The 10379-nt window shown below is 40.9% G+C and overlaps 1 protein-coding gene across 1 annotated transcript; it reads left to right on the forward strand.

The window, feature by feature from the left end:
• Positions 1 to 5368: 5368 nt before the first annotated feature.
• On the forward strand, positions 5369 to 9786 carry LOC137504615 (olfactory receptor 2D3-like). Its single transcript, XM_068233198.1, has 3 exons — positions 5369 to 5671; positions 6614 to 6643; positions 9175 to 9786. Exons 1-3 carry the CDS (start codon positions 5369 to 5371, stop codon positions 9784 to 9786), a joined length of 945 nt encoding a protein of 314 aa, XP_068089299.1.
• Positions 9787 to 10379: the final 593 nt, after the last annotated feature.

A 10379-nucleotide genomic window follows, 5' to 3' on the forward strand; every position in this document is an offset into this window, starting at 1 on the left:
ACGCGTATTGACTTCCGCATTGGGAAGATGAAGGTGCTACGTCATTTCCGCCTGGCGGCAATGACGTAAAGTACGAGCGCTACAACTGCGCATGTGTGGGGAGGTCCTGCGCCATATTGTGTATGGGCAAACGGCCAGGACAGACCTTATAAGAGATTAGAGTAGGAATGAAGGGTAGAAACGGCAATAATAAGCCAGATAGTGTGTCTAAGACGAAAGTGTGCTGATCCTAGGTTGTAAACCTATCCTCGGACCATTATTAATATCGAAAAACTCTGGTCATTTGTATTTAACACAAAGAATGGTTCTTTATCTCATTACGCTAGCAGCATCTAGTGGGCAGTTTTGGTAGTGTGGTGAACAAATGTACTTCTATTAAATATAAGGTTTGCTCAACATAGCCAGATGATTTTATGAAAAACAAAAAGGGATAAAAGGTTGTATAAAAAGAGGGAAATAAATATTGGAGAAAAAGGAGGATAAAAATATACATAAATATAAGAAAATATACATTTTCTTAAAATAGTAAGCAACGCAATAACCTGAGGGAGGTAAGTCCACCACTGCCTCCCAAGCAATTTTAAATATTTTAAATTTTGTTTTTATCCTTTTGGCGCCTCTGTTCAGCATATAACATTTTTTTTTATTTATTCATCATGAATAGAGTTTACTGTAAATGCGCTTTAAAGAGAATCTGTACTGTAAAATTCTTACAATAAAAAGCATAACATTCTATTCATTATGTTCTCCTGGGCCCCTCTGTGCTGTTTCTGTCACTCCCTGCTGCAATCCTGGTTTGTAATTGCCAGTTTTAGGCAGTGTTTACAAACTAAAGACATGGCTGCTAACCAGAGTGTAATAGACTGAGAGGAGCTTAGTTTGTGACTCACACAGAGCCTGCAGGGGGCATGGAGAGGGTGTGTATAGCGTCTATCCTATCACAAGCAGAGCAGCACATTCCTGCCTGAGTGCCTGAGCCCAACAAAGCTGTAAGAGGAAAGAAGATTAGATTATATAACAGAGATAATACAGCCACTGTGCAACTAGGTAAGGCTGCAGTAAGACAGACCACATTAGAACAGCTATAGGAACATATAGGATAGAAGAAATAAGGCTGAACATTTTGTTACAGAGTCTCTTTAACAATATAGTAAAGCCTGCCATACATTGACAGACTTTCTGCCTCACACTGGCACATGCTGCACATGTAGTGATGATCATAAAATGCTAATTATGATTACACCAAATCTTTATGTCATTTTTTACATACGTAATTATGATTTGAACATTGAACTGATTTCGTATAGTCCGTTCTTAATGTCGCATAATTTTGTGCTGACTTTAGAGGTTGATAGCAAAGCCCCCATACATGCTATTATCACCAAAATTTGTTACATATGTTAAAGCGGTTTAAAACCCGGACATAATATTCAATAAAAACATGTTTTCCTACATTTTATATGCCATACGGTTATCATATTTGCATTTGTGCATAAGTATTATTATTCATTTAGATATTATAGGTTCCCAAAAGTACAATCTTTTGCTTTGTGAGCTGACTTTGCATTTTATTAATAACTGGTTTTATTAATTGCTGTATTGCAGGCAGACATGCTTTCGGTGTCTCTCTGTCTCCAGCAGCTTCTCCACAGTCAGAGAATGTGTCACATTCCTCACTTGATACATTTAAGTAAACACAAGATAACATAATCTAAAGTTCAGATGCGTCCACATTTCACTGCACTGAACTTTCAAGCTGTGTGTGTAACCCTTCGAATGCTGGTCTAGTAAAACAAAAAAAATGCTGGTTGCGTTTAATATGCTGTAAATAATGTTTTAGAGCAAAGATGAAATGCTGGGTTATGTTCCGCTTAAAGGAAAAGGGTGGTGAACAAGGCAAAAAAAAGGTAAAAAATTCAAAAAAGACCTTGTAGTTTTTGAGAAAATTGATTTTAAAAATGCAAAGAAAAACATAGTTTTTAAACTCAGAAAAATGGCAGTTTAAAACCCATTTTTTCCTTTTTGAAAACAATCTTCTTTGCCCTTGTTTCCACCCTTCTCTTTAAAGAGGCACTATGGCAAAAAACTGTAAAATGTAAAATATGTGCTAACATAGACAAATAAGAAGTACATTTTTTTCCAGAGTAAAATGAGCCATAAATTACTTTTCTCCTATGTTTCTGTTACTTACAGTAGGTAGTCGAAATCTGACAGAAGTGACTAGTCCATCTCTTCATGGGGGATTCTCAGCAAGGCTTTTATTCTTTATAAAGATATTCCCTAAAAAGGATATAAACAATGATGCTGTCCAGCTTCCCTGCTCGCTACACAGTTTTTTGGCAGTTGGACGGAGCAACTACCATTTACTAAGTGCTTTTGAAAATAAATAAATCCCTGAGAATCCCCTATGAAGAGATGGACTAGTCCAAAACCTTCTGTCAGATTTCTACTACCTGCTGCAAGTGACAGCAACATAGGAGAAAATTAATTTATGGCTCATTTTACTCTGGAAAAAAAAACATACTTCTTATTTGTATTTGTTTGCACATATTTTAAATTTTACAATTATTTTGCCATAGTGCCCCTTTAACATATATAGCAATTTTGGTAGCAATAGCATGTATAGGGGCTTTGATATTACTGTAGCTGTAAAGGTGGCACAAAATTATGCGTAAATTATGCAAAATTGCAAAATTACAGTTCTTTATTATGTTTACAAGCTAAATTAATTACGATTGTACCCGAAGTTTAGCATTATGATTTTGTATTGTATTTGTGAATTGCGATGCAAAATTTGTGCTCATCACTACTGCATATTGATTTTTAACAGATTGCAGCATGAAATATATATACAAAAAAAAAAAAAAAACAATTATCACAGCTTCCCAGGTTGTTAAAGAGTAACTTGAAGAGACTCTGAAGCGAGAATAAATATCGCTTCAGAGCTCATAGTTAGCAGGGGCATGTGTGCCCCTGCTAAACCGCCGCTATCGCGCTGCTAAACGGGGGTCCCTTCACCCCCAAACCCACCCCCGCAAGACTTGGTCGCAGACTTGGTCGTTGCTGGAGGCAGGGCTAACGGCTGCAGCCCTGCCTCCAGTCGCGTATATCAGCGGCGCATCGCCGCCTCTCCCCCGCCCCTCTCAGTGAAGGAAGACTGAGAGGGGCAGGGAAGAGGCAGAGATGCGCGCTGACAGACGCGCGTGGGGCAGGGCTGCGGCGGTTAGCCCTGCCCCAACCAGGAAGCGCTCCCCGGCTGTACGGAGGGGATTTGGGGGTGAAGGGACCCCCGTTAAGCCGTGGGATAGCGGCATTTTAGCAGGGGCACACATGCCCCTGCTATCTATGAGGTCTGAAGCGAGATTTATTCTCGCTTCAGACTCTCTTTATAGGAAACCAGAGATAAACACTAATAAAAGATTTATACATACCTGGGGCTTCCTCCAGCTCCATCCACACGGATCGTTCCCACGCCACCTTCCTCAGTCTTCTCCGTCTTCAGTACCCGGTCCAGTCTGTGCAATCGCAGTGAGCTCTCTCTGTCTCTCTCTCTGGCAGAGTATAGTACTGCGCCTGCACAGTGCTATTTTCCGCCGGAGTTTGCATGAGCGCAACTGTGCTTGTGTAGACTGGCCAAAATCGCAGGACCCAGTGCAGAAGTCATATGTTGTAGTCTATGGCCAATGTATGGGGAAGCCAATTAACGTATCTGTATGGTTTTGGGATGTAGGAGGAAACCGGGTACCCGGAGGAAACCCACGCAGACACAGGGAGAACATACAAACTTCATGCTGAAGAGCCCTCGCTATGATTCCAACCAGGGACCCAGCACTGCAAGGCAAGAGAGCTAGCCATTACACCACAGTGCAGTACCAGATCTATCAAACGCTGAACCAATTTCAATCTTCCAATTTCACCTTCAAGCAAGCCCTCAAAACACATTTCTTTATAATGGCCTACCCCACATCTACCACACTCTAACTCTCTCAGTCAACCACCTTTTCCACAACCCTACCTTATGTGTCCCTCCCCCACCCTTTAGATTGTAAGCCTTTGGCATGGCCCCCCTCCCTTAGTGTGTCCTTAATTTTACTACCCCAGCAATGACACCCTTCTCATGGACTTACTCAGACTTTTTTTGCCGGGTCTCTGGAAAACGCATTTTATACCCTGATTGCATGTAGAACCTTGTGCTATGTTGTATAACCGTTTGCTACCTCTCTGTTTCTCACCCCTTGTTACAATGTATGTATCCATATTTATTGTCCCGCATTGCGTAATATGTTGGCGCTTTATAAATACAATAAATAATAAAAATAATCTCTCCTCTATCCCAGAATACATAATTTTGCAATCACATGATCAGCAGGGGCATGCAGGTTGTCTGTATTTAATAACCTCCAAATTCACACAAAACTGTGATTTGTGTGCATTTTGTGCATTAAATTGCTTTGAACACAATTCACACATTACACACAAAAAACAACATTATTGAGGCACGATTACAAAATGCAAATCAAACACAGATGCATGAAAAATACAATTTACATCAAAATACATTACATGTGAAGCCAATACTATTTGTCAAATCTCAAAAAGCTAGCAAATTTTAATAAGTGTGAACAAGGCCTACGGTTTTCTAGTGTTGTTTCCAAAGTTCTTTAGTTACGTTTCAACCCAGGAGATCATAGTAAAGCATACATTCTGCACCGCTCTTTCCTACAAAATTAATATTATTTTTATAAACAAAAATCCTCATATATGTCTCTACATTTTATACAGAATTCCCCTAAAAAAAGTATCAAAAATTCAAACAAAAGTTCAATATTACCGTTAAACATCCATGAACTTCAACAGCACTTCTTCAGTCAGCTCCCCTCAGGCCAGAGGTTCTGGTCAATCTTCACCAGGACTGCAAGACACAGGGACAGCTTCTTCCCCTCAGCTGTCAACTTTCTGAACTCTATGAACTCTCCCCTCAGTTCATCATCTCTTCCCTACAAGCTGAAATCGATAGCACATGATTGCACTAATGTACGCTGTACATTATTTTGTGGCCGATCTTTGTGTTAATGTTTTGTTGAAATTGCTGAATTCGTATTGCAAGTCATATTCTACGTTAGCCCTGTACATGCCAACCCCAATTATGAGCACGGCTTAGTCGCGGTTGGTGAAATAACAGATTCTAATTCTGATTGTGAAGGAATTAAATTATTTGATATACTCTTGACCATTGTAACTGAAACAAAACCAAGCTCAGTCATACTTATGGATGGATATCTTAGATGCAAGCTGGAAGCCAAAGCAATTCATATATTAGCTATTCAAAACTGATACTCCCTATATGTCTTGCATAACTTTGAGTAGTATGATACAAACTAGAAATCAAAGTGTTGTAGAAGAGTTCATTCTTCTTGGACTCTCAGAAGACCCTCTGGTACAAATTGTGTTGTTCCATCTTTTCCTGTTAATCTACCTGACCACTCTGGCCGGGAATCTTCTCCTCATAGTGGCCGTGGGAGCTGACACCCGTTTGCACACCTCCATGTACTTCTTCTTGGCCAATCTGTCTTCCTTGGACATCTTCTACACCTCAACGATTGTACCCAAGATGCTGGTGAACTTTCTTTCACTGAAGAAGAGCATTTCATTCACTGGTTGTTTCATCCAAGTCTATTTTTATCTATTAACTAGCTGATTGCCCGGCGTTGCCCGGGTATGTATTTGGCTGGTGTTGGCTCCACCTACTTTTTCTAACCCTAACACACAATTACTCACTGACCAAGTTTGTGAGCTTTGCAGTCTTTAGTATCAATAATTTGCATTGAAATGAAACAAATCTGAATGGCTGTGTGTGGCTCCACCCCCTTTTCTGAATTTGAACCCCAGTCACCCAATAACCAACTGTACCAGGTTTGAGGCCTGTGCCATTAACAGTTCAAGAATGGTAGCAATTAAATATTCCCTTTGAAAAGCAACAGGTGAAGTTTGATTCACTTTTGTAGACTCCACCCACTTTTTGAATATTAATCCCAGTCACCCAGTGACCAACTGTGCAAAGTTTAAAAACCCTGCCATTAACAGAATGGCTGCAGTTTACATTTTCCCAGTGAAATTTGTATTTGTCTCCACCCACTGATGACCCGGCGTTGCCCGGGTATGTATTTGACTGGTATTGGCTCCGTCCACTTTCTAACCCTAACACCCACACAGTCAATGACCAAGTTTGTGAGCTTTGGGGTCCTTGGCATCAATAATTTGTATATTCCCATAGAAATTAAACAAATCAGATAGGCTGTTTGTGGCTCCACCCCTCTCCAGCATTTGAACCCCAGTCACCCAATGACCAACTGTAGCAGGTTTGAGGCATCTGCTATTAACAGTGTAAAAATGGCAGCAATTTAAATATTCCACTTGAAAATCAACAGGGGAATTTTGATTGGCTATTATAGAATTTTGATTGGCTATTGATTGGCTATTATGGGTTCCTGGCATCAAAATTGTGCTAATGGAAGCAGTTTATGCAGCAAAGAAATCTGGCTCCGCCCTTTGCTGAATTTGAACCCCAAACACTTAAAGAGAATCTGTACTCTAATATTCTTACACTAAAAAGCATACCATTCTATTCCTTATTTTCTCCTGTGCCCCTCTGTGCTGTTTCTGCCACTCTCTGCTGCAATCCTGGCTTGTAATTAACAGTTTTAGGCAGTGTTTACAAACAAACTAACCAGCTTGTAATAGGCTCAGCTAAGCAGAGCGTGTGAGTCATTCAGAGTGTGCAGGGGGCCTGCAGAGGGTGTGTATCGCTTCTATCCAATGACAAGCAGCCCTGCACATTCCACACATTCAAAGCCTTAGCCCGACAGACACGACAGGGGAAAGATACATTGATTTATTACAGAGACAGTATAATTAGGAAAGGCTGCAGTAAGCCCCAGCACATTAGAACAGGCATAGGAACTTATAGGATAGAAGAACTAAGGCAGAAAAAATTGTTACAGAGTCTCTTTAACGACCGACTGTTGCAGGTTTGAGGCCTCTGCTATTAACAGTGTGAGAATGGCTGCAGTTTCAATATTCCCCTTGAAAATCAATAGGTGAATGTTGATTGGCTCTTGTAGACTCCACCTGCTTTTCCTAATATTAATCCTAGTCACCCAGTGACCAACTGTGTAAAGTTTGAGAACCCTGCCATTAACAGTGTAAGAAAAGCTGCAGTTTACATTTCCCCATGTAAAAAGTTCGTTGTTTTTGGCCCCGCCCACTATTTCTAATGTTGACATACAGTCACTTAATGACCAAATTTATGAGCTTTGGTGTCTTTGGCATCAATAAGTTGCATTTTACCATTAAAATCAAACAAATCTGATTGGCTGTTTTTGGCCCGCTCCCTTTAGAATTTAAACCCCAGTCTCCCAGTGACTGACTGTAGCAGATGTTAGGCCTCTGCCATTAAGAGTGCATGAATGGCAGCAATGTAAATATTCCCCTTGAAAATCAATAAGTACATTTTGATTGGCTGTTGTAGGCTCCACCCACATTTCTGAATATTCATCCCAGTCACCCAGTGGCCAATTGTGTAAAGTTTGGGAACCCTGCAATGTAAAAAACCCTGCAATGTAAAAAAGGTGAATTTTGATTGGCTGCTGTAGGCTCCACCCACTTTTCTGAATATTAGTCCCAGTCACCCAGTGGCCAACTGTGTCACGTTTGAGAACCCTGCCAATAACAGAATGGCTGAAATCAATCTAACAAATCTGATTGGCTGTTTGTGGCTCCACCCCTTTAGTGAATTTGGACCCCAGTCACCCAATGACTGACTGTATCAGGTTTGAGGCCTCTGCCACTAACAGTGCAAGAATGGTAGCAATGTAAATATTCCCCTTGAAAATCAATAAGTACATTTTGATTGGCTGTTGTAGGCTCCACCTACATTTCTGAATATTCATCCCAGTCACCCAGTGGCCAATTGTGTAAAGTTTGGGAACCCTGCAATGTAAAAAATGAAGTTGTTGCCACCGCCCACTTTTTCTAACCTTGACATACTGTCACTCAATTATCAAGTTTATCAGCTTTGGGGTCCTTGGTATCAATACTTTGTATATTCTCATTGAAAAATAAACAAATCTGGCTGTTTGTGGCTCCTGAATTTGGACCCTAGTCACCCAGTGACCAACTGTACCAGGTTTGAGGCATCTGCTTTTACCAGTATAAGAGAATGGTAGCAGATGAAATATTTCCTTTGAAAATCAACAGGTGAATTTTTATTGGCTGTTGTAGGCTCCACCCACCTTCCAAAATCTTAATCTGTCACCCAATGACCAACTGTGCAAAGTTTGAAAACCCTGCCATTAACAGTGTAAGAATGGCTGCAGTTTATATTTTCCCAGTAAAAGTTGTTTTGGCTCCGCCCACTTTTTGTAACCTTGACACACAGTCACTCAATGACCAAGTTTGTGAGCTGTCAGGTTCCTGGCATCAAAAATGTGTGAATGAAAGCAGTTTATCCACCAATGAAATCTGATTGGCTGTATGTGGCCCCGCCCCTTTAGTGAATTTGGACCCCAGTCACCCAATGACCGACTGTAGAAAGTTTGAAGCCTCTGCCATTAAAAGTGTAAGAATAGCAGCAGTTTAAATATTCCCCTTGAAAATCAATATGTGAATTTTGATTGGCTGTTGTAGGCTCCACCCATTTTCTTGAATCTTGAGTGACCAACTGTGGCAAGTTTGAGAACCCTGCGATTAACAGTCTAAGAATGGCTGCAGTTTACATTTTCCCATTTAAGATGAACGGCTGAAATTTGATTGGCTGTTTTATGCTCCACCCACTTTTCCTGGATTTGTAACCTCGGTCACCAAGTGACCAACTGTGCCAAGTGTGGGGACTCTGGCTTGATTACTGTGAGAATGGCAGCCTTTTACATTTTTTCCATTGACTTGAATGGGTGGAAACTGATTTGTTCTTTGTAGCTCCGCCCACATGTGCAGGGGGGCCGCAAGACCCCCAGAACATATCATCCCAGGTAGTAAGGGATCTGTGTACCAAGTTTGGTTCAAATCGGTCAAGCCGTTTTCGCGTGATCGCGGCACATACACACACACACACATACACACACACACACACACACACACACATACATACATCCGATTTTATATATATAGATAGCAGAGACAGAGTGCAGTCTTCTGGCCTTGATGGCCATTGACCGTTATGTTGCTATCTGCCACCCTCTACGTTATAACATGATTATGAATACATCAGTATGTTTCTGGATGATTAGTATATCGTGGATGACTGGTTGTATCGTATCTTCCCTTGATACTTATATTGCATTCCACTTAACATACTGCGGTCCCAACATCATTAACCACTTTTTTTGTGAGTCTCCTTTACTACTGCAGCTCAGTTGCAGTTCCAGCTCAGCAACCGACATATTGAGAGTGTTAGGAACCGCCATCTTTCTTTTCATCCCGTTGTCACTGATCATCGGCTCGTGCTTAAGAATCATAATCTGTATTGCAAAACTCCACACTGGAAAGTATAATGTCTTTTCCACATGTGTCTCACACTTGGTAGTAGTAACCATTTTCTTTGGGGCTAGCATTTATATGTATGTCAGGCCAGAGAATTCAGTCAAGGATGGCACAGACAAAGTGGTGGCAGTATTTTACACAGCAATAACGCCTATGCTCAACCCCGTGATTTACAGCTTGAGAAATAAAGATGTCCAGAGAACCATGAAGCAGCTGTATATTTTACCTCTCACCTCTAAGGTAGAATAATGGTACTCTTTACCGTTGACTATATTGAATAGGCATCGAAAGACAAAAACATCGTTTTCTAAAAAAAAATTGGCTTTGAGTTGTTAAAATCAACCCAAGGCAAACCTTGGCAAAGTAAACAGATGCTTACCTAGGTAGATGGAAGCTTTTGGATCCACCAGAAGCATCTCGTATCCTTCTCGACCCTACCACTGCTGTCCAGGACTTCCTAGAAGTTCACAACTGTGCTTCTTTTCAAGCACCAGCACAGCTGTACTATGCCAGTACGAGTAGTGGCTTACTGTGCAGGCACAGTTGTACTTACTTGGGCAGGTGTAGATCAGCTGTGCTTGTGCAGATGAGCATATTCATGATCTTCACAAATCTGACGATGATGATATTCACGGATTTCTTTTGAGGGTCTACGTGTAGCATTGGTGGAGTCAGGAGAATGTGGAAAGCCTCTGCAGGATCCCTCTTCTTCAGAGGCATAAAGAGATTATGTTTATATTCAGCAGTGGTGCATTGTGGGAAACCACAGTTACACACTTCAGTCTGAAATATTACAAATACCTTCTGTTTTAAGAAGGAAAAACACATTAAACCTATTCGTA

The sequence above is a fragment of the Hyperolius riggenbachi genome, chromosome 4, assembly GCF_040937935.1.
Source record: "Hyperolius riggenbachi isolate aHypRig1 chromosome 4, aHypRig1.pri, whole genome shotgun sequence".
NCBI classification, from domain to species: Eukaryota; Metazoa; Chordata; class Amphibia; order Anura; family Hyperoliidae; genus Hyperolius; species Hyperolius riggenbachi.

Coding starts and splice junctions, on each gene's coding strand:
- LOC137504615 (XM_068233198.1), top strand. CDS start 5,369: ATGATACAAACTAGAAATCAAAGTGTTGTAGAAGAGTTCATTCTTCTT. Junction 5,672..6,613: donor TCACTGGTTGTTTCATCCAA/GTCTATTTTTAT, acceptor TACACTAAAAAG/CATACCATTCTATTCCTTAT. Junction 6,644..9,174: donor TATTCCTTATTTTCTCCTGT/GCCCCTCTGTGC, acceptor TAGATAGCAGAG/ACAGAGTGCAGTCTTCTGGC.